General features: G+C 33.1%; 1 protein-coding gene across 1 annotated transcript in view; it reads right to left on the reverse strand.

The window, feature by feature from the left end:
* Positions 1–4,793: 4,793 nt before the first annotated feature.
* The window catches only part of LOC126812500 (dual specificity protein phosphatase 16), a 57,178-nt gene continuing 35,661 nt past the window's right edge, over positions 4,794–26,310 (reverse strand). Inside the window, exons 3-5 of the mRNA XM_056098378.1 lie at positions 24,283–24,393; positions 14,847–14,863; positions 4,794–4,809 (exon numbers count right to left, since the gene is read on the reverse strand). Coding sequence (XP_055954353.1) covers positions 4,794–4,809; positions 14,847–14,863; positions 24,283–24,393 — 144 coding nt within the window. The remainder of the gene's footprint in view (positions 4,810–14,846; positions 14,864–24,282; positions 24,394–26,310) is intronic.

The raw sequence follows: 26,310 nt of genomic DNA on the forward strand, positions 1-26,310 counted from the left end.
TAATTAAAACTTTCTATAGAAAATATTTCACAAAAAAAAAACAAAAAAAAAAAAAAAAAGATAAATTTTTATAGTATAAATAAAACAAAAAACAGTCTTATATATTTTTTATCCATTCATGATTTGAGGTGTTCGTTAAATGAAATATACACCAATCAAAAACAGCGTAGTATTCCATATGCTGGTTATGTAATTTAACGATGCATTCAATTGGCTACCATGAACATCAATCATCCAATGGTGTATGAGGTTGTCAATGCACACAATAAGGCACATGATCACCCCAAAATCCTGAGTTAAAAATCACTTACCAAATTCTAACGTGGCAGCTTGAGAGAGAAAGAAAAAAAGACAAATTAATATAATATTTTATACTTACATTTTATTTACCAATAACAATTTTGTTAACATTTAACATGCATTCAAATTCAGATTTCATAACAAAAATCAAATCAAATCAACAAATATATAAATATTTCATATTCATAAATAACATTTTATAAACTTATTCCCAAAAATTAACTTTCTGTATATAGATATTCCAAACCGAGAATTGTGAATAAAAAAACTTTGGGGTCAAACTTTTGTAATTCAGTGGAAATTCCATATATTCCTACATATATATACAGTATTGTAAAGCTATGGTGTCACTGATGATTTATCATCTTAAAATAGGATATAAAAAATTTGTAAAAAAAACCCCAGCTCATTATTGCTGGCAATTAACAGGGCCCACCCTGACTCAAAAAAAAACAAGTACTAGCAAATAAAAGTCTGACAATGCAGACTCAAATGCAACAGTGATACAGCAGGAGAATCAGAAAAATATATACACATTAGATATCCGCACATAATCTAAGACTACGATACATGTACAGAAAAAATTTGCCTTGATAATAAATTTGTCCAAAGTCCTAAATTAAAATATTGACAAGAAATGAAAATTAACTCCACTGTTCCTATCATTGTTGTCAAACTTGTGGGGTAATAGAATATACAAGTTTGGCTTGATAATAAATTTGTCCAATGTCCTAAATTCAAATACTGACCATCAAAATTAACCCCACTGTTCCGATCATACAGTTATCAAACTTGAGGGGCAATTAAATATAAAAATATGCTTGAACTTATTTAAATCAAATTGAATTGTATAAGACACCAGTATGATAATACCGTAATCCTACTTTTTTGGGGCCAGGAAAGGATACAGGCATGTAGCCAACAAGTTTCTGAAGGTCTCTTTAAAAAGGTACAACATAGAAGCAAGGCACAAAAGACTAAACATACTAGTTATAGGCATCAGATTTTGGAAAATGGAAATTTTTTTCTTATGCATATGATATGTTTGACTAAGAATCGGACGGATTATAACTTGTAACTTTCTGTGGCAAGAAATTCTCTCCTAAAATCACCTGAAAAACCTCAAGCTCTAAATTTTCAGTGCTACTCTTGTGCCTTTATGCTGGCATCAGTTGCATGGTCAACTGTTTTTAAAGCCCTTACGCTTCCATCAATTGCATGGTCAACTGTTTCTGCTTGTTTTAAAAGTTAATGAAGGCCAGTTCATTAAGAGATTTTGAAATCAGGCCAAAACAACTAAATTTTCAGTTCTTGGGGCTTTTGATGAATAAATCACCCACTCAATTCTTTTGTGCTGCGTTTTGTTCAAATTTCAAAACTTAAATATTTGGAATTAAAAGCTTTTCAGAAAACCAACCACATTTGTAAGCACTGTTTGTTTTAAAATTAGGTTGTTTTTTATCAAGAGAAAACTGGAGGCAGAATTTTTAATAGATGTTCCCGGAAAACAGAAATTCAAATTGGTGTTTCCTTAAGACTAACTACAGGGAAACCTTATGAATACTTCTAACATATTTAATCTGTTCTGCCTTCTTCTAAATATTCTATAATTGTACAATCAAAATAAAATAAAATTCATGCAAAGAAATACAAAACACAAACAATACAGCCAGTTAAATATTTAGTTTGAAATGTGCCTTTGCCCGTGTTCATGGCTGCTATGTTTCTAATAAATGATAATAATCTAATGGGATAAACAAAATAAAAGTGAAGTAATCACAAAATAAATAAATAACAGGGCACAAACAAATATCATAACAAAATAAACTTGGTTCAAAAACATATAAATGTATAAAATAGCCTTTTCACTTAGCATTCTCAGATTTCTGTTAAGAATTTACTCAAAATTGTTCGCCTTTTTTTAACTAAAATATAGCCCTTTATAAAGTTTTTGTTGTTTTAATGTATCAAATACATCAATAAGAAACTATGTGCAAGGTTTTATGTTTCTGGAACAAAGATATTTCTCATAAACAGTGATTAAAAGTTGGGTAAATTCTGAACTTAAGTCTGAGAATGCTTTGTGAACTTGGGGCCGGGTTCTCTTAAAATGCGGAATTGATCAGATCTGATAAATTGAATTCTCAATTACTGGTACAAAATATTCATTTTAAATAAACAGAAAATCCATCTTTCAACTACTTTTAGTTTTGATCCCCCAAAACACAGCGTTGTCAGGCAAAGAATATACATATATGCCCAGTAACAGTATTTTGAAGTGTTTTGGGGTTTTTTTAAATTTTGTTGGGGGTCATGAGCAATAACTACCCTTAAAATTGTGGCAGATTCTCAGTTTTTGATACTATTCTTCTTTATGTTTATTCAAACAATCCTGAAATACATCACAGTGATCTGAACACATACACGTAGATTGCATTCAAGGTTTTATTGTCAGGGACACAAACTCACGTAAAAATGACTGAGAGAGAGAGAGAGAGAAATGGGGTTTAACGTCCACTCGACACAAACTAGGTCATTTCAGGACTAACATGGTTTAATTTTATTTACATAATTCGCTTGCGCATAGGGGTCTTTAGCAGTGGGAGGAAACCGGAGGACCCGGAGAAAACCCACAAGGTTGGACAGGCGACCCTACTCCTTGTCACGTACAACCGAGGATTCGAAGCCATGCCAGTCGACTCAATGACAGACTTTATGATACAGCGCGCGCACGCTAACCATTCAGCCATCCACCCCCCTCCCCCCAAAATGACTGAGAAATCTCAATTTCATTAGTATACCAGGCAAAGACATCTATCAATATATCAGATCCAAACAAATCCACTATTTCTTTTAATTTGAATGAATTAAAATTTTCAAAAACATGTTGAAATCAAGAATATTTAGAAAAATATTTGGTAATTTCTATTAAGTTGAGAAGAAAAACCAAAAACAGAAAAAAATTTGAATTTAATTCTTTTTATAGGAATAAATTATATTCGAAACAACTATGATACAAACATATTTTGATTGTTTTTGAAACAATAAAAGAATCAACTCTTTCAAGACAAATATTTTCTCTTGAAAAAGTGCATTAAATTTGGTACAAAATCAAGTTTAAATGATGCAAATAAAAGCCTTATCTACATAAAATATACACATTGTCATCGAATTACAATTTGCTGCTTCTTACTATCAAAATCTAGCATCCCTTACTGTTTTTACTCATGGTGTACAAATTTCAACTTACATGTACATTTCACAGTCATAAACATTTGGACACAGTTTAACCTTATTTAATTTATCTATATAACAAGGTTTTTTTTTTATCCTATTTACAAAATAAATAATTTGTGATGGTGTGATATTAAACAAATCAAAATGATAATGATGCATATGTATATGTATGTACAAATTTGCATAAATTGTTCAGTTCTCATGTCATATTGCTACTGGTTCCTATCTTTGTTTCAGCCTTGTGTTAAAGTATTCTATGTTCTATGTGTTTCTGACAATAATCCTGGGAAACTAATCCTCACTAAAAAATCTAAATTTAGGTGTATTAAAACTGCTATTCAATTTTCCGTGGAAAGATTTTGAATGTTTATTGCCACAGGTAGTTTCATGCTTGTCCAAATTCCAAATTAATTTGTGTACCATCTTATTGCTACATGTATTTCCCTTTATCATCCAATGTTTAGTTTCACGATTATCCCATTCCTAGAAAAAGTTAACGTTCACTGGGGCAATTGTATTTCAATAATTCGTTTTGTCATAGGGGGTCTTTAGTAGTGGGAAAACAACGGGTACCTGGAGAAAACTCACAAGTGTGGGATGACAACCAAGCCACTTGACTCAATGACAAACTATATGATCTATGTTGATGATAATTAGTTGGTGATATGACAGCTGATAAGTCATTGGTACTGCATAAGACAGCAATGTTTTTTACTCAAAAATTTCCAAATTACTTTATTATAATTTCTATTTTATAATCCAGATAATATTCATATTTAGATACATTAAAATAATCCTAATTACTCAAAAGATTCCAAATTTATTATAATTTCTATTTTATAATCCAGATAATATTCATATTTAGATACATTAAAATAATCCTAATTACTTTCAAAATATTCTAATTATTTTTGATATCTATCTGTAATGTGCTATTTTATTATTTTTTCAATTTTATTATCTTGCTTACCAGAAATTTAAAACAATTTTTTATGATATTCTGTCTGTATTTTGCTATTTTTGTTATTTTCTAACTGTATTGTGCTATTTTTAATTTAAGTTATTTTAAAATGTAATTCTATATTTTTTCATACTATGTGTTTATAATCATGTATTTTGGGGTTTTTTTTCGTACAAGCACCACAGAGCAGGGTTACCATCTGGAGTTCGGCACTATACAAGTTCAGTAAATTATTATTATTAGGAGGCCTACTATAACCAATATTCATTTACTTGAAAATCGAACTGGTGTGGCCTTACTTGAATATTAACCTGGTAAAAAGAACTTAAATTACCAGATTATACATTCTTAAAGAGCGGCTGGTGATTTTTAATGGGGAAACATCAAACACATGCTTTCTAACATAAATTAAAAACACACAAATTCAATCTAACCAAACTGAACACATCTACCAATACCACACACATAAAAAAAAGAAACTAAAATGATTTTTGAAAAAAAAAAAGCCCCAAAAGAGACTCTCATAGTTCAATAATAATCATTTAACCAACGAAATAATTTCCAATAAATTTTTAAAATTTATCATGTTATTTTCTCATGGTTTTTTTTTTTTATGAAAAACTAAATTTTTTAGTTTAGAATTTTAATCAAACAATTTGATATCATGAACTATGAGATTCACTTTAAAACAGGGATTTTTAAGATTGAATGAAAATAAAATTTCTTAATTGCACTAAAACAATAAGTGTATGTAACAACGGGTTGCTAAGATACCTGAATAATTTCCATACTTCCATGTAGTGAGTTCTGACTTCCATGAAAGGAATTCTGACTACCATGCAGTGAATTATGACTTCCATGTAACGAACTATGACTGCCACTAGACGATATGCTGCCAGAGGACTGATAAGGGTCCGATGATCCACGACAGCGAGATGGAAAAGATTCAAACAAAGTGGGCTGAAATCGTCTTGGCAACTTAGAGTCACTGTCAGAACTGAGAATATCGTCCAGACTACGCACTTTTCGGGAGTCAAATGGTTGCTGGAATCGTAATTTGGCATTTTCCATAGCAGCACTAATTTGTTTGTAAAATTCTCGTTCTGAATATTGTCCATATAAAGATCGTTTTTCTGGAGACATTTCGCTGGGTTTTGATTTTTTGTTGCTACGTAACATGTAAGCTTCTGATGTGTCGTCCTGTGATGCACTACTGGCAGAACTTGGCGAGTCCTGACAGTCAGAACCAAGATCACATGATGGGTAAGTTGAGAATGCGATGCTATTAGGTCGCCCTAAAGATCGTTTGGATTTATTATCTTGAGAACGTAAAATCACCTTAGTGGCATTAGTTGTTGGTGATGTAAGATTGGAACTTGAAGGAGATGAACAGTTGCTTCCGAGTGATCCTGGTGATGCTAATTCAGACCCTTTCATTTCTGTTGATGCCATTTTTTGGACCTTGTCTTTGCGTAAAATGACTTTTCCGATGCTACACGTAGAGGTCGGTGAATATGAGGACATGGAGGTACAACTACTGTCGGAACAGTTGCTACTGATCGACATTGGGGAATGATTATCAGATTTAACTTCGCTCTCTGTCGCACTTATATTTCTCTTGATACCCGAGACTGGCTTCACAGAACCATAATCTCTTGCCAGACATGGCGTAAAATTAAGTTTGTCCAGTGAGGTAGCTGGAAAATTATGGATCTGGGATTCCTTCTGGACCATGATTGAATCCGTGGAATCTTCCATTACTGTAAGAAGAGAAAACTCCATCGTCGGAGACTGAAGAGAGCTGATGTTCGTGCATGATTGTGAATAAAACTTTTGCTTTTTCTTGACAGTTGATAAAGACGACGTACTCATAAAGCTAGTTTCACCGATTTCGCTCTTAGGTTGCGGCAAAGCATTTTGTTTTGATCCCAGGATGCAATGATGTTCTCCTGAACTTTGCATTGATATGGTTGAAAATTTCTCCAAGCTTTGAGAACCATCAGGAAATGCATTTAAATTGTTTAAACAGTTCACTTTACTCACATAATTACACTCGTCAATAGGGAAATTATCATACAACTCAGATAACTCATTGTTTTGTCTGTGCAAATAGTTGGAGTTACAAATTCGGCTGGGTGAATTTGTCACCATCGTTTGTTCATATCCTGTTTGTGAAAAAGCACTGTGTTGACTTTCATATCCACAATTCATCACAGATTCATGTCTGTCAAATTCAGGACTATGTTTAGACAGGCCTAAACTTCTTGGGTTACTTGGAAATCCAGATACTGATAAAGTGTTTTGTCCACATGTAAAACCGGAGTTTGAAAAAGAGCTATCACTACTTGGAAATCCAGAACTGCTACCTTTGTCATGCCTACTTGGAAATCCAGTGTTGGATAACGTACTTGTTCCACTTGGAAACCCAGAGTTCGACAAAGTACTGGACCCACTGGGAAGCCCAGAATTGGATAAAGTGCTTTGTCCACAAGGAAAGCCGGAACTAGATGATGTATTCTCAGTATCAGTCCTAGAGCTACTGTGACTTGGTTCTGAATTTTCGTTATTTTTACATGGAAATCCTGAATTTGAAGATGAACTTTTACTAAAGCCTTGAATTGAACTCGCACCACATGGAAAGCCATTTGGGGAGGTGGCAAAATCACTTAAAATTTCAGTACTAGACAAATCGGGTGATTCATAGGGTGAAGTTCTGTCAATTGTTTGAGAACTCCTGGCTCTATGACTAGTCCTTGTTTCAAATGAAAGAGACGAGTTACTCGTGGATAATAATTTTTCGTGTCCGTTAGGAAATCCTGGGACTGATGGTGAATGGATAGTGCTCGGCCTTGCTGTCAAGCCACCAAAAGTCACAGGTCGACTTAGTGGAAAAGATAAATAATTTGTTTGCATTCGATGACATGACGATAAACCATTGAGTGACAAAGGACGCCGTGTATTTGATTGTCCAGGACCAGAATAGGGTTTAGTATTTGATTTCCGTTGTAGCCCCGAACGAACCAGCGGATGACTTCTATTTGTTATGAAAGTTGATAATCCATCCAATGACATGGGTCGTTTCATTCGATGGGATCTCATCATAGGTGGGCTGTCTGGGCTTGCCAGATTGGCTGATGCCATAGGTTTCACTCCCAATGATAACTTTAATGTTTTCGATTTTGAAACAGTTTCTCTGTTTACAGTATCAAAATCTTCATTTTTGGACATTTCTGAGACAGGTTTCCGTAACTCGACTTCACAAGATTCAACCTCATTGATATGTTTTGATTTTTTTACTACCACACTTTCACTTGTAGACACAGATCCAAATTCACAAGTTTTACTAGCAGAACATTCAGAATGTTTATCGGCCATAACAACATCCTCACACACCAAAAACTCATTGTGTGATTTAACATCAAATGATGTATATGTATCAAACACAAACAGCGATTTATTTACAGGTTTGGCGTGTGGTGATGACGGACTAGAAGTTTGTAAATCCATAACAAACGGACTTGGCCAACTGTTTCGCTTAGACGCTCTCGCTTCTTTTTCTAAATCTTCTTCTATTTCCCCATGAAGTAATTTCTTTTCATATTCAAGAAGTTGACCAAGAAAGTTAAAATTTGGTGATATTGTTGGCCTTTTATCTTTAACATATCTGTAAATAAAATAAAAAATCTAGTAAATCTAATGGAAAATAAATATGTTAATAATATATACAGTGGCTCAGTGAGCTCTCTAACCAGGAGGTCTCAGGATTTTCGAGAGTGGTTTCCCCTTGTCTGTGGTGCAGGACAGAGGGCCTGGCAAGCAAGAGTGTCTAGTCGTTCAGATGGAACGGAAAATCAAGGGCATGTGTGTACGTTGACGTGCTCGTAAAAGAAGTCTTGACAGCTGGAATTGAAAATGAGAGTAGGTCGTAGATGCGCTGTCTGGCAAATTTCTCTCATAACACATTGTATGACCGTCTTCATTAGCCTGGTTGATGCTGAAAAGTGGGATGTTAAACACTGGTAAAATTCTGTTTCAATAATTTTCTTGAGTGTAGGGGTCTTTAGCAGTGGGGAGAAACCGGAGAACCTGTAGAAAACCCACAAAGTTTGACAGATGACCCTTCTCCTTGTCAAGTACAAGTGTGGGAGCGAAACCATGATACTTGACTCAATGACAGACCTTATGATCTAAAGTTCACACAAGATTTCACTGTACGTTACTAGATATTTGAAAAGAATTGATCTGTTGAATAAACTCACCTATAAGCATCTTCTGACATCATTTTAAGATGCCTCATGACGAAGGCAATAGCTAGAGTTGGTGAACGAGATATACCAGCTAAACAATGAACTAAAACACAACCATTAGCTTCTCTCACCATATCTACAATATACAATTATCATCATCTCAGGTACGAACTTCTAAATTTTACAACATTTGACAAACAGAACTCAAGTAACTGCCTTAGCTGTTGAACTGTTAAAATATGCCTGATTTTGAGTAAGTTGTTTGCTATAAATTAATATTATCATAAATATATTTAAAATATAGATGTGACGTCATCCTTTAATGTTGGTGTACCAATATTTCAACTTGCCAGTCGTACATTGAACTCACGTGACCATTTCATTGAAAGGCACATGCGGTATAGTGTCTGTATTTTAAGTTGTTTAATGGTCTCAAGCAAGATATCACGTATTATATTAAAATACACTTTGACTAACATCCTTGCGCTGTATCAATATATTACTTAAACATGCATTATGCAAGAGCTAAATCTGATTATTGCATGTCTTAATTTAGGCTTCAGATGTTATAGAAATTATAAATTAGATCTTTATTTAAACAACAAGACCAAAATCAACTCTGTAGACCCACGGATGGCTCGGCTACAGCTCGGATTTAAATAGGATTTCACTAATTGATTAAATCAGATAAGGGGTAACCTGATGAAAATACGTCAGTTAGATCGAGGCTAAATGATAGAGTGTACTTAGCGAGGCCGCTGTAAAGCGTTTCCGTATGCCATTGAAAACTTTACTTGATAATCGAGATATGTAGGTGGAGTTAACGCCTGTCAATCAAACGTTTGGCGAAGGTGAAGACACATTTCGCTACCATTTCTAGGCAAATATTACAACGATGATAACTATGTTCAGAATAAAGTAATTTGACTGAATTTTTCAATATATTCTTCTTTCATCATCTACTTTTGAACTGTTATAGCAAGAATGGCCAACTCTCTATAAATATCTCCCATAATGTATCTTTAATCTCGACCATTAAACCACATATATACCCACATATTTATACTTTTGTGTACATAGAATTTAACAGATAATAACAATGGACAGCTTTAGTTTGATATTTTCTTAATTACTGGTAGATAATAAGTAATTACTGTACCAATGCTGGAAATAAGGCAGCTGTCACAGACAATGTCAAGCACAGAGTATGGTTTTGTCAGGTACCAAATCGAAGGTGTCTGTCATTTCGTCAGGCACCGATTTGTCTATTATATAAGTGTTTTTATTAAAGTGGCATTAGGTAAGATAAGATAAAGAGCTGAAAATTCTTGCTATAATAGTTAAAAAATAGATAATGTGAAGGGAATATGCTGCAAATTTCAGTCAAATTACATCACTCTGAGTCAATAAATTCCCATTTCAATAACACTGCAGCCTTGATTGTCTTTGTTATAGTTGTTACGATAATAAAACGTCACGATTATTAATTTTTACGGTAACCACATACACCACAAAATATATCTAAATCTACTAAATATCGCAGTCATTCGATGGCATCCAGAGTTGATTATGGTCTTGGTAAGTTAATTAATGTCTAATTAATAATTTAGATAACATTTCAGGCCTAAAGAAACACCTGCAATAAACAGATTTAGCTCTTGCATAATGCATCTTTAATATCTTTAACACATTGCCATGCATGACTATAATCTTTGTTTCCAGGTCTGGTAATAACTATTTCACTTTCTTACCTATAAATTGGAATGCTTCTTTGAAAAATGGTAACATCCTTTCACTATAATTGTCATTGATAGGGATTCTTTTAAAGTGTGCATCTTGAATAAATGGAGGCTTTGGACATGATAGGCTTACATTCAAGATATATGTAATACCATTGACCTAAAAATATAAAAAAATATCATACATTTGGTAAATATCAATAATATTCTGTTTTAAACAAACACTGATTATTTATAATCAATACCGGTCAAAAGACTAAGATCAATTTGGTTATTGATATCATTCTAATTTAGTAAGGCAATATAAAAAAAATATTTTGGTTCTCAGATAATCCTACTTCATTTAAAAGGGCTTTATTACTCTAATTACCGCATGTAATTACCACATGTAAATATTTTTCAATTGAATAAATCCAGAAATGTGCAATAGCCTTGTTTATCGAGTATACAACCCTTATAAATGTTACTGACAATCATAAATGATACTGGTCACTGGATAATCATCAATGTTCTTTGCACAGGTCCTTTGATAAAATAACAACACAAACACGTGTTTGTAAGGATTGTCTGAGAACCAGGAAATTTTTTTTTCTATGACCTAACATTCATTTTTGTAAATCTTATTCTTCAAACAAAGAAACAATTACCTGAACAATTTCTTTAGATAAAGCATCTCTCTGAGAGCCGAGGTATAAAAATGGGAGGATACGTGTAGGTCCCACATTACTAACAGGCATACACGGTTGAGATAAGGAGGTTAGGGGGGTACACTTATAACCACTTGTATCTTTATTCTCTATTAAAGATGGGTACATTGCTTGTAAACCCAATAAACCACCTGAAAAATAGTCAAATAATACAAAATTATAGGATTAACATACAATGAAATGTATTAGTGTTATTCACCAACAATCGTTTATTGTTCCTGTAGAAACTAAAAACTCAGAGCCCATTCCTTGTACCTGTACACTTGATGACTTTTAGTTCAAAACCAGAAGGAATCACAAATTTAAACCTTTAGCATTTGGTGCAATTAAATATTTACTATTTCAGTTCCTTGAAAGAAAATTAGAGAAAAGTGATATATTAATACCAGTACATTCCTTAACAGGCCGAAACTGTTGTTCCTTATACCGCCTCAAACCATCTGAGATTTGTGAATAGATTTCCATATTATAGGACCATTCAGTTTTACTGGTTTGGGGTCAGTTTTAGGGTGGTTCAGGCGATCTAAGTGCTAAATGGTTAAAGCGAATGCGATGACTTAAAGCAGCACCTGTGATGAAATAACATAAGTAATTCAATCTTACCTACACAGGTAGAACATGAAGTCAATCTACTATATACCTACAGATGTAGAAACAAGCACCTTGCCTGGTCTACATATATTTACTCTTATAACAAGACAAGAGTACAAGTTGAACAAGATGACTGTCTGTTTAATCTGTTAGTCATCGGTCAAGAACTTTGATAGTCTACCAAACTAATGTTACTACTGTACCTACATAGAGATCTAGTTATATACCTACTTTCAAGTCAAGAACTATTTGATTATATCTAAAATCTAATACACAAGTTATCCTGCAATTTGAATTAGAAGGGCAGACAGAAACTGGAAAAATTGAATGTTGAACACTTAATGAAATTAATCATATGTTAGTCTCAAAATAACTGAAGTATTGTGTTGACAAGACTTTAAACCCCATTTCATTTTGATTATGTTCAATGCATAATCTATTTAGATATGACCAACTAAATTCATTTAATTCAAAACTACATATATATCAATAATTACATGATACATTTACAATAATCAATATCTTATAATAACATGTCTCCATTAAACAGATCCATAGTGGCATGCCTGTAACCATTTTAAAACTGTGTCATACTTTCAGATAAAGTGAGAGAGAGAAAATGGGGTTTAACGTCGACACACACGAGGTCATTTTGGGACTAACATACAGAGTGGTTCAATTTTATTTCAATATTTCATAACAGTGGGAAGAAACTAAAGGACCCAGAGAAAACCCATAAGGTTAGGCAGGTTACACCTTGTCACGTACATGTGAGGACTCCAATTATGCCACTTTGTCATTTTGGGACTAACATACAGTGGTTCAATTTTATTTCAATAATTCACATGCTCATAGGGATCTTTAACAGTGGGAAGAAACTGGAGGACCCAGAGAAAACCCACGAGATTAGGCAGGTTACACCTTGTCACGTACACGTGGGGAATCCATGAAATGAAATGAAAATGAAATGAAATGGGGTTTAACGTCCTACTGTTCTGCTATAATACTGGGCTAATGAAGACGGGCATACGCCATACAGTGTGCTATGACGGAAATTTTGCCCGGGCAGCGCCACTATTACCTACTCTTATATCAAATTCCAACTGCCAAGGGATCTTTTACGTGCATTCCAATGTATACACGGGACCTCGGTTTTTCGTATCATTCAAAGGACTAGACAGCTGTCCTTGTAATCCAATTACTTCACTTGATACAATGATGGACCTTATAATGATCTAAAGCACACACGTTAAACTTTTAGATAAGTTAATCAGCTTTTCACACATGACCATCTAATACATGTGTTATAGTTTGTTGATTTTCATATTTCAAAATAGTTCTAATTCAAATCCTATGACATTTATATCTGGTGTTATAATTACATAAAAGCTTCAGTTTCTGCTTGATCTTCTATATGCCTTACATGGTGTTTTATCTCATTAACAATTTTTGGAAGTGGGGAGGGGGCCCGGGAATAGCAACCTGTGTTTAGATATAAATATCGACTTTTTCAAAAACAGGTCAAATGATTCTGTTAATCAAACAGTTTCAATTATTTGAAAATCAACATAAAATACAAACTTAATGGTATGAATCGTTTAACATATTTCTTTACTAGACAAAAGCCAAATATTTTTTGGCTTAGTAAAGTTACAAGTTTTCCTTTCCCACCTTAACAATAAATTTCACAAAATAAAAGTTTGATCCAAAAAAGTTCTCATTATACACACTATTTCAAAGGGGAGTTAATCTTATTTCTTGGTCTATATACGTGTATCAAGTGCAGTAAATCGAAACAATCTTAGCAGATACATTCTCAGACCATGAGAAATCCACAACTTACATAAAAACTGGCTGTCGACAAACATTAACCCACTTAAAACTAAATTACTTCAAAGCTTTTGACATTAAACTGGAAACATTCAATGCACCGAAAAGAGAAATTAAACATAAAAATAGTTCCATAAATGCTACAAGATTCTTAATTCCGCAGGATGTGAATGCAGCAAATGATGTCACAGCTCATTAGTGGCGAGTAATTTAAAAACAATTACGAAGAAAAAATGGAATATTTTAGTTCGTGTATTGTGGTTGTACGGTAATATGCTGCGTAACTAAATCCTGATCTTTCAGCAGATGTTTTAACAATAACCTCTTCCAGCCATCATAGAAAGACATAATAAAGGGGGGATAACCAAGGTTATTCGACATTCCTGTGGTTTTCTATGTGTCTGTATAAGTTATATTATATAAACAAGCTAACATGTGGCTATCTGTTTATCTTGACATGTAGCTAATCAACAACTGCTTGTGGTTAAATCCTATACCACTCATTCTATCTCATGATTTATTGACACATCAAACCATCATTGTTTATTACCCTTGGTCAAACATTTTTTGAATTAATTATCGTAGATTGTGGTAATATTTTTCTAACAATACAAGATAACTTCAGATCATAAATATCCAATGACAATGACACTATGACAGACTGGTATAACCTATATATAGTAACTGTGTATTCAATTTTCAAGAAACAAACCACACCAAATGACTCAAATGTTTAAAGGGTTAAACATCCACTCAACACAAACTCGGTCATTTCGGGACTAACATATGATTGAATTTGAATTCAATTATTCTCTTGCTCGTAGGGGTCTTTGGCAGTGGGAGGAATACAGGAGGACCCCGAGATAACCCACGAGGTCGGACAGGCGACCCTATTCCAAGTGTGGACTCTCAACCACACCACTTGACTCAAAGACAGTCCTTATGATCTAAAGTGCACACATTAAACCATTCAGCCACCCGACCCCCTGTTGTGAAGACAAAACTCACCTTTCAGGAATGTAACATAGGTAAAAACTTGTGTTAGTTTGGAGAGTAATATGTAGACAAAATTATCATCTGTAAAATATGTAGGATCCTCGGTACATTGATCATAGACTATTATATACCAACTATCATCGATATCTATCTGACATGTCTGGGTAAGCAAGTCTTTTACTCGAACCTGAAAATATACAAACAAATTTATAAAATTAATAAATGAAATGGGTTTAACAAGTCTTTTACTCGAACCTGAAAATATACAAACAAATTTATAAAGTTAATAAATGAAATATGTTTAACGACCAACTTTTCTGCAACTACTGGGCTAATGAAGACAGGTATACGCCATACAGTGAGCTAATAGGACAATTTTGCCTGGACAGTAATTGAATTCTTTTAGTTTTACGTGTGCAGGACCTTAGGTTTTCATCCCATCCCATCCATCCTGCAACATTGACAAGGAGAAACCACACTAGAAAATCCTGGGGATTTCCTGATTAGTCAATCAGCAACATATTCTCGAAGCCACCATGGCTCCTTATAGAGTTTAAGTTTATATAGTTGATATCAAGCAGAGAATCATATTGTATAATGAAGTATTTTCAAATGGAACCAAGTCTGAAAATAAACCACTTGTCACAGAGGTGTCTGTCATTTTGTCTTCTTGTTCTTTTATTGATACATTTAATAAATATCTGGCACAACGTTAAAAATGTCACGTAAAACTTATATCTATAAGTAAATTCAACCAAAGTAAATTTCATTGTTCTATTTGCTGCACTAAATATACATGTATAGAAACAATATTTCACATTTGAAAAATCTAATTCATCTGGTTAATTCCTTTTTGTTTATGAATACAATCAAAATCATAATGTTGGGATGAATTTTACTTCCATTACATATATTTGTACCCATATGTGACTATTTTGAAAAACAAATCTTCCACAATTAACCCCATAGAAATTATTATGTACAATAATAAGGCCACATCAATTCGATTTTTTGTTCTTCGGGAACAACTGTTAAAATGTTCCTTCTTATTTCTTTTGGAAAAAAAACTTATTTAAAGTTGCAATTTCATATGTTCTAAGGAGGTCAAAACATAATTATTTCTATGTCTTTTGCTCAATAGGTTGTCAACTCACTATTATACGATCATAGGTTATCTTTCTCACACTTAAGAATCTTCACACCGGAAATAATAACACAATTACCTCCCTTGTTTTCCTATTCCCCACCATGGAATAGCTATCTTCAAACGTTTGAATTTGATGTTGAAAATGATATTTTTGCCAATTCCTCAACTGGCAATAGTGAATTATAGGATTTTTCTTTAACAAGGTAGGACTGTTTATAGATACCATCCATTTTAGGGCTTTATTTTAATACATTTTAAAAATATAACTTAAAAATATGAAATTGTAACTTTAAAAACCAATTGGTTGTGCTGTTCAAAAGCTTTCAGTTCCAAATTTTAAAATAAAACATCATTCACATGATTCAAGCAGCTTTTTATTTATCAAGTCCCCAAAGAATAGAAAATCAAATTGGTGAGGCCTAATATTAATGACCTAATACACAGTGATCATGAATAATTCATCAGTTGTTTTAAATAATAGTTGTTATTTCACTTTATTTGTTCGTAAATAAATAGCCTGACATTTACACACTGTAATAAAAAATTCTCTCCTTTTTTTATTTCCCTTCCAAAGAAACACTTTTTTTTTATTTCCTTACAAAGCCAATACTCTTGTCTATAAAATAATGCTATGGGTTTTACTTACGGGAATCGGAAGAATGACTTTTTAAAACATACATGTATGAACTGAAAACCGCTCAATCACACATACATGCACATAATAATAGGTCAGTTCGAAACTATTAGTTCAATTGTATTGTAAAAATTTTCTTCCGCGTTGGGGTCTTTAGAAGTGGGACAAAACCAGAGGACCCAGAGAAAAACCAAAGGTTGGATATGCGACCCTACTCCTTGTCAAGTTCAAGCTGGGAATCAAAGCAATGCCATTTGACTAAATGACAGACCGTATGATCTAAAGCACATGCATTGGACCATTCCACCACCCAACCCCCCTGCATGTAAAAGATCCCTTAAAAGTTGGAATTAGAAATACGAGTAGGATGTAATGCCACTGTCAGGACAAAATTTCCAACAACGCATGACTTAGCCCAGTCGGTACAGAAACATAGGATATTTAATCCTATTTCATTTCATTTCTTCAAACATAATAAATCTAAAAAACTAGGTGTGAAATAAGGAACATCAACATTCATTTCTATCACCATGTTCTTCAGATTTTTTACCATGACCCAGTATCAACATTATTATTAGCTTAATATTGACTTTGGATAACAAATGTCTGGTTGTTGTAGATGACTAGAAAATCATCTAACTGTAACATTAAAAAAGAGACAAAGAAATAGGGTTTAACCTCCACTTGACACAAACTAGGTCATTTCAGGACTAACATATGATTCAATTTTATTTCAATAATTTGCTTGTGCATAGGCATCTTTAGCAGTTAGAGTAAACCGGAGAACAGACCTTATGATCTAAAGCGCATTTAAAGATGCATTACATATAATATGTAAGATTTAGTTTAAAGATAGCAATGCAAAGAACATATATATATCTATTTATGGTCATTTAAAGATGCCTTATGTGGGATTTTGATAAAGAGCTGGTCGTTCTTTCTATAATAGTTCAAAAAATGATAATGAAAAATGAATACATATCATTCAAGTTACTTTATTCTGAGTGAAGTGTGTGAATGTTTGAAGTTTTGACAAGAAATAGCATAATTAGTCTTGAATGTCAAATACCACCGCTACAATAATAAACAAAGTTTTGATTTTCCACTTTAAAGAAGATATGACAGACATTGTCTAATCCAATAAATATGTCAGACATCCGATGGTCTCAAGAGTGGATTATGGGCTTGTCATGTGAACAAATGTCTAAATAATTATTCATAGAACATTTGAAGCCAGAAAAAAGGTAGTCTTTGGTGACATTTAATGGATATTTGTGATTTACGACGATTTCATAAGATATAATTGATATATTGTTTTAAGCCCTTTAATACAATATGACAAGGACATGTAAGAAGAGCTTTAAATAGAAAACACCACATTACATTAAGGTAATATTTAATGTACAAAGTCTGGAACAAGACAATTGAACATGTGAGTTAATTAGGTTAGTAATTTTGACCAGACTTGTATGTGTGACATTTGATAACCAGGTACAGATACACTGGTCTGAAGCCAATGGATTTCAAATGTATACATGGTTCAATTTTATTTCAATATTTCATTTGTACGTAGGGGTCTTTAATTAACAGTCGGAGGAAACCTGAAGACCTGGAGAAAACCCATGAGGTTAGGCAGGCGACCCTACTCCTTGTCACATACAATCTTTGGATTAAAACCATGTCACTTGACTCAACGCCACTGTGTTTCTGTGAATGAGTAGCCGATGTTGTATCTGTAGGCTTGGTATATATGGCATTGGCTCACTGACCAAGTTGTCCTGGAGGATTTCATCGTGATAGTTGCTTAGGATTTTTCAAAATTGGACCAAAAAAAAACGTGATCCATCTGTGTACCTTTTGGTGTGCACACGAAAAAATCTATTGACAACTTGATTCGATGAGAGTAGGTGTAAATGCTGCAGTCTGAGCAAAACTACCCAAATAGCAAATTTCCTGGTTGGAGCAGAATAGTTAGATTTTAAACCCCATTTCATTTCTCCATTGCGAAAGCAGTCATTTTTTTATGTCTTTTGTAACGATCAACAAAAAGGTGGCCATCATCAGCAGGTCATCAATCCTCACAAATACTTTAATATTTAAACAACTATTGTCAATCAAACAAGTTATTACCTACATGTATATGATGAGTCCTATTTAATATATCAACACTGTAAGTAATTTACCAACAAGAATTAACTGACTTCTTTTTTTAATTTATTGGGTGTATGAGTCATCATGTTGTATACATATACTAGTACCTAGTAAGAACGCCCAAATTCTCCACACCATAACATAAACCATTGGTCTATGTTTATATGTATACTTTATCTCTTTGTACTATATTAGTACACTGCTTACTACAAATTATAGTATGTAAGGTTATATGACTGGATAAAATATGTCTGTTATCATACTTAACAAAAGGTGTTACACTTATTGAGTAAGAAAAACCACTATGTTTATTTCGTCTCTTTTTACATATATATAATATCCTACTTTCTAACATTACTACGGCCCTATCTATACATGTACTTGAATGGTAGGAGCATACAATCAAAGATTGGGATGACAGGGCCTGAATCATAACTAAACCACAAAGTGTAACTATGTTTCAACATGTGATAATATTATGCTAAATGTATGTCATTCATACAACTTGTGTTTGATACCTTTCAAATTTATTCTCTAATCTTATACATTAGATAAGCACGCACCAATATATGAAATGCGGTTTTTCTTTCAAGATAACATAAAAGCGCCAATTCATTATTTTAATGCACTTTTCAATGTTTTAATTTATACTTCAAGTAGTAATATGGTTATTAATTTATAAAAACCAACTGCTTCTAGACACTTTTGCATCATGTTAAAACATACTATATTATCATCATCTACAAACTTATTGAATATTTCTCAAATACAATATTTGAAAACTCTAATTTTTAAATTGGTTATAGCTACCACAATAATATTTGTTTACAGTACCACAATTAGCAAGAAAGACAGAGAAACAGTTTAAAACTATTGCTAGAACAGAGCTTTAAATGTCAAAATTTCTAAATTAATATACATATTCAACAATTAGCTGGATTAAAAGGAGATTAACAAAGACAAACTATTCTGGTTTTCATAGTCTCTTTGCCACTTTAATAAAAGATCTCTTTAAACATTTCAAGGTACATGTTGATAAAATACTTATGTTGAACAGCAAATTAGGAATCAAACCTGACTTTACCTGAATTTATGAGTTTTACAAGGTGACCCTTTGCTTGAATCCTTGATACGTCATTTAGCGCTATATGAATCCCTTGAAAACTACAATTTTGAAAGTTTAATCCATTCAATTCCATTCAATATTTGCAAAGTTATGATAACTTGAAATTCCATTGATCTATCTTTTATTGGTAGTGGAGAAGCCTAGTCTAAATCAGATTAAATCCAAGGTGGGAGATTATCTAGAATTTGTATTTTAATTTTATTTTCTTAGTTAGATGTTAAATAATCGAGTGGATTTAGCCGTGAGAAATATGATATTTTATCAAAAACGCAAATTCTGCATCGTTACTTTAATATTTTATCAGTTAAAAAGAAAGTTATCTGCTATCTTCCACACAGCACACACTAAGGTTGTAATACTATCAAAGTAATGCAATAATAAAGAACAGAAATAGTGATTCCAACAACAGGTGTCTGTGCATCAAAATACATGTATATACAGGAAGTCTGACTACTAGAATCACAACTGTGCACCAAAAATATCTACAATTTCATATCTCATGTGATGTAGCTAGACCTAATTGATATATCAGTGATAATCTCTCCCACACTATGTCTGAAATTAGAAATGGAAGATAGACCACTAGAATCTGGCACCAGAATCGTATTGACCTGTAATACGACAACAGTGGCTAACTTATTCAATTAACGAATCTTCATTGTTTTTGAGTTGGAGGAAACCAGATGACACGGAGAAAGCCCATGAGAGTGGGCAAGTGACTCTTCTCCTTGTCACGTACAGGCTTGGGATCAGAACACCATTCGACTCAATGACAGTTCTGATGATCCTTGAATATCTGAATCTTGATTAACCTGTTAAGTGCTTAGGTCGTTATATAACGTCCTGGCTACTGCCACTCACTGTGTGTAGGGCGTAATATAACGCCTTGGAGGTATTTTCCCCAACCTATTCTTAGAACATAGTACATAGTTCTTCGTCACTTCGTCAAATTAATTACACAATAGGGGGTAGTTAACGTTTTAAAAACGTCACGCTTAACGGGTTAATAATAGAGGTGCTACTTATCACCTGAACCATGGCTAATAATAGAGGTGTTACTTATCAATAAATTCTGTATGAAATCTTTATTTTTGATATGATGTGTAGATTTATACATGTCTATAACATATCTTTCCTTATTGGTCACCTTTTGCGATATTTTTGGCGATATTGACCAAAAAATGATCTCTCGTTCATCCTTGTTAGTGATTAGTCAGAGCAAATAATAGTTAACCACTCTAGTCACGACTAACACACTACTAGAGTCAAAATATTTTCAGGTGTGATACACATAAATCAATTAAATCTCTTTTCTTTATCACATTACAAAGAGAGTGAAAAATAGACGGATCAATTTTATTTCAATAATTTACTTGCACACAGGGGTCTTTAGCAATGGGAGGGCCTAGAGAAAACCTGTGAGACTGTGCAGGCAACCCTACTCCTTGCCATGTACAAGCAGGGAATCAAAACCACACCACTTGACTCAATGACAGATCTTATAATCTAAAGTACACATGTTAAACAATTCAGCCCCATCCCCTCTACATTTCAAAGAAACATTCACATTAATGTCATTTATAATAACTGTTAAATATCTAACAAAATCAATTTCTATGGTCTAAATAGATTACGGCTCTTATCGAATGGCCAGTATTCTGCTAATTAAAGTGATGATCAAACACTATCCACACCTAGTATTATGACTAAAATTACATAAATCAACTCAATAATGTTTAGTTGGAAGTGGTGACTCAGTGAGAAAGACTCTGGCACATTAACCAGGTGGTCCTGGTTTCGATCCCAGTGCTGACCGAAAAGTTCCACAGGATCTTTCAAGGTAGATACGGATGGGACAAAAAATCAAGGTCATGTGTACATGTACACGTTGGTGTGCACATGAAATAACCCTTGACAGTTGGAATTCGAAATAAGATTAGGTTATATCGCCGTTGTTCGGACAAAATTATTCCCAAATCACAGTATGGCAGATGCCTGACTTCTTTGTCATTTAAGTGTGCAATCAAAGCCATACCACTTAACTCAATGGCAGACCTTAAGATCTAACCTTTCGGCCCCCAACCTCCACAAACAGTAGAACCCAACCGTTAAAAATATTTTCATCTTGTAATACTAAATTATTGAATAGACATATCCATTTAGAAATTAATTTAATTAAGTATTTATGTCTGGTAAAGCCCTGAGGGATAAATGTCATTCGATCACAATTCAAAGTTCCACAGATAAATTTCAAATTTTCTTTTGGATAATTAAGAGGACGATGACTAAATGGAGGAATATGTCTGACTTAAATAAATATGAATACATGTACTGGTATGTAGAATGTACATAACTTATTTGATTAACTTCACCTTTGATGGTAAATTCCTTCTATGATCATAATACAGTAAATATGGCTTACAGAATCAAGTTGTCATGGGAATGGTTGCTATGGTCATCTTTGAGGACCAGAAGACCGTAAAGAACTAATTACCTATGATTGGTTGCATCTGTGACTCATCCCAAACCATTGATGTCATATAAAATGAATATTGATCATAGCTATTTTAATAAATAAAGTCCAATGAAGACAACTTGAATAAAAGGAGATATATTCTTTATTTGTCCATAATGGATTCTAGACACTAATAGTGATTTAAAAATGATTCATTTTGTTACATGTCGCAATATATGGAAATAATTAATTGGTTACGTTTTCAAAAGAAAAAAAAAAAGGCGTTATATGTACATGTAATACTCCTGGAACTGCAGATTCAGAGCATGGCATTACCAAATCCTGCAATTCTTAAAAACTTGAATCTTTATAATGCTTATAAACATTTTTTTAGTCCACGACATTTCTATAAAACATGTCTTAAAGAGGCACCAGGACTTAAAGATTTTGGTTGTTAGTCAATTTTAATAAAAAAAAAATATACAAATTTTGAGATAGATTTGTCAATGGTTCAAAGATGTTTCAATCACTTAAAATTCAACGGACACTCATGAACAATGAGATTATTTGGATTTTCACCAATTAGTAGAGTCTACCATTTTTAAAAAAAAAAATTATTTATGATATATGAAAATTAAGTATTTTCTCTCGAAATTCTCCTAGTATTAAAACATCTTGTTGACCAATATGACTATATCTTTTGAATTCATACCACATTGAAAGCTTTTGTAGCACCAAATAGCATACATGTTTAAACAATAACATTTAGTTCCAAAGGGTCCTCAGTCTCTTTGTATACCATAGTCCAATATATTATATAAGGATAGCAATTATTCTCACAACAAAAAAACTGAAACAGCTAGCAACTTTAATAAAATTAACCACCACAAATGAATGGACATTTCTGAAATTTCTTGGCTTGAAAAATGAGAAATACAAGAGAACAAGTAGTACACAGTTGATTAATTTCAACCTAATGAAACTAATATAATAAACAAATAGCAGTAGAAGGCAATCACTGGAGCACAAATAATGTTTTGTTCTAGGTTAACAAAGGTAATTTTACTGGTTGAACATTAATCATGAAGCAAACCAGACAGGACAATTAGTCCGCACATCATACATCTTGCTGATATATAATCATAGGAATACAGAGATACACACAGAAGTTTATTGCAATCCTCCCATGTTTTCGCAATTCTTGATAACAAAAAAAAAAAGAAATGATTGAGTCATCTTGTATTTATTGCAGTCTCTACTGGTTAAGGTGCCCTGTTACTGGTAGAAAATAGCACTTGACCTAATTTTTTTTATTTGTATAAAATAATTTCTTTTATCATTTGTTTTCTGAATTCGGTGTTCGCTACAAAACCGAATAAAAATGAACTCAACCTAGTCTCATTAACTAATATTTCAGCTACTTTTTCGGATTCATTTCATTTTATCATTCAGTTTTTGGATGAGGTATTTCGTCAAGAAACTAAACAAAAATGAGCTGGATCTAACAAATATTTCAGTCGCAGAAGCTTATGCATCTTTTGAATGCACTTTATATATTGGAATTCAATATTCATATTCTGTACTGATATGTAAATTAGACATATGGTCAAGGTTAATGAAGATTGATGCAGATCTGGTTCAAAAGAATCCTCAAGGTCTATTAAAGCATCAGTAACTGAACAGAAATGGAATGGGGTTTAACATCCTACTTTTCTGCACCAACTAGGCTAATTAAGACGAGCAACGCCATAAAGTGTGCTATGAGGAAAATTTTGCCCGGACAGTGATGCTATGTCCTACTGAACAGAGGACATCCTACTTTTTGGTTCACAGTGCTATAACCTAACCATGTCCGCACTCCAGGTCAAAACTTACTGGTACCACTGAAGGCGAGATAGTAAACTAGGGTTTAACATCCACTCAACAAACAGGGCCAATGTTCGATTGCGGTGTTGGGCGAGAAAGTGCTTGTCAGTGTAGCAGAACAGACGGCCTGGCACGGAACAATGCATAGTCGCTCTGATGGTATGAAAAATCGAGGTCCTGTGTACAGCACACTGTAAGGTGTATGCCCATCTTCATTAGTCAAGCCAGAACAGACCAGTAGGACGTTAGACCCCATTTTATTTGATTTCACAAAAATAATTAAAGTTGTACATACCTTATCCTGTTGTAATCGTCGTTTAACTAGCTTTGAACCACAAACATTGACAGCTTGTTGTATGTGACTTGTATTATATTCTAGAAATGATCGACTGTCAACTAATAAAACCTGTAAATATACAATAAAAACATTCATTAAATTTGGCAAATAGAGAGACAAAATTATTCGTGCACTGGGATTATTGCAAATGGTCACTAAAATGCAAAAATATATTACAGGTGCTTAATATCTAATCTTTGGAACCTTAAAATGGACAGATATGTGTCGTAAAGCACATATTAAATTTTATCAAGTCTCAAATGATGCTGCAACATTCGATAGGATATAACAAGCGTAGTCCCCTATCCAATTCAATATCACCAACGTGAACCCTGATGCAATTTAATATCCCAACTCAATATCGCAACTTCCTATTGGATACAACTAGCGTGAATCCTGACCCAATTTAATATCACAACTCAATATCGCAACTTCCTATTGGATACAACTAGCGTGAATCCCGACCCAATTTAATATCACAACTTAATATCAACACATTCTATTGGATAAAACTTGAGTGAACCTCGACCCAACTTATTATCCCAGAATCCTATTGGATACAACTAGAGTGAACCATGGCCCAATTTAACACCCCAGAATCCCATTGGATACAACTAGAGTTGTAATACCCCAGCATATCCTGTAATGGATACACAACCAGCATGAGGCCTGTTTCATTTTCTCTCGGACAGTTCAGACTTAGCTCAAATGTTATTAATATTGTGTTATTTACATGTATATGGATGTGATAACATCTAGAACATTATATAATTAAATTATACATTTATTGTCAGCCATTAATCAATATTTGTGATTAAGTAATTTTATCAGAATAATGGTAAAATAAATTATTTTATTTCTAGAGAACAATAAACTGAATATCAGTAATTAATAACAAGTTGAACAAGTTCTATTTTCTATCTTTATATAATTTAAAGAGGCTTTAGCATTTTGGTGATTAGCAAACAAGAAATTAAGACATGGTTCAAAATTCATTACATTAATTTTCTTGATGAAAGTGATAATTCCTCTTTAATATTAATGAATATTTTTTTCATCAAAAATGGAGATAACTTCTTCGCGACAGTACTTAATTATCTGCTTCTAAAAGATTTGAATGATGAATCATCAAGGTATTAATTATTATACTGTTTAAAGCTGCATTATGTAGGATTTAGATAAAGAGCCGGCCATTCTTGCTATAATATGTCCGGGTAACACTTCCCTCATAGCATACTGCATGATGCCTGTCATCATTAGCCAGGATGGAGCAGGACCCCATTTCGCTAACTATATCTCTCATGCAGGTTTCATTCTCATATTATTTGTTATTTTATTCAGTAATTGAGAAAAGGTATACCTAGACTAGAAGTGGAATATCTAGAGGAAAAATTATCACTGATCAGTCAAGTATATACCGATAGATTTCCTCTTTAAATTGTAAATATTTGGAATCAGTGATATTCAAACTAGAAGTAGAAATAACCTCAAACCTTACATTACTTATAATTATTCCAATAACTGTATATATGAATGGGGAGAAGTGACCCAAAATCTTAAAGCTTTACAATTTTTAACAAATGTGATATATTTGTATGAATATCAACTTTCATATTATGACGCAAGTATTGCGTACAGTACTAATTACACACCTATACAATTTACATATCATCATGACGTAGGTACATGTATACATTGACATGAAATGTAATGGGGCTTAACGTCCTATTTTTCTGCACCAAATGGGCTGACGAAGAAGAGAAGTATACATTGTCTACAGTACTTTTTTTTACAAACATCATTTTATTAATGTTATTGGAAAAAAAAACATGCAAAGCCAGTACTTGTTGCATATCTATGCAATTGAAATGAAATGGGGTTTTACATCCTAATTTTCTGCACTGTCTGGGCAAATGAAGATGGGATATGTACACATCGTCTACAGTACATTTCTTTTTTACATGAACATTTTTCTATTTATGCTAC

Source organism: Patella vulgata, chromosome 2 (genome assembly GCF_932274485.2).
Source record: "Patella vulgata chromosome 2, xgPatVulg1.2, whole genome shotgun sequence".
Taxonomy (NCBI): Eukaryota; Metazoa; Mollusca; class Gastropoda; family Patellidae; genus Patella; species Patella vulgata.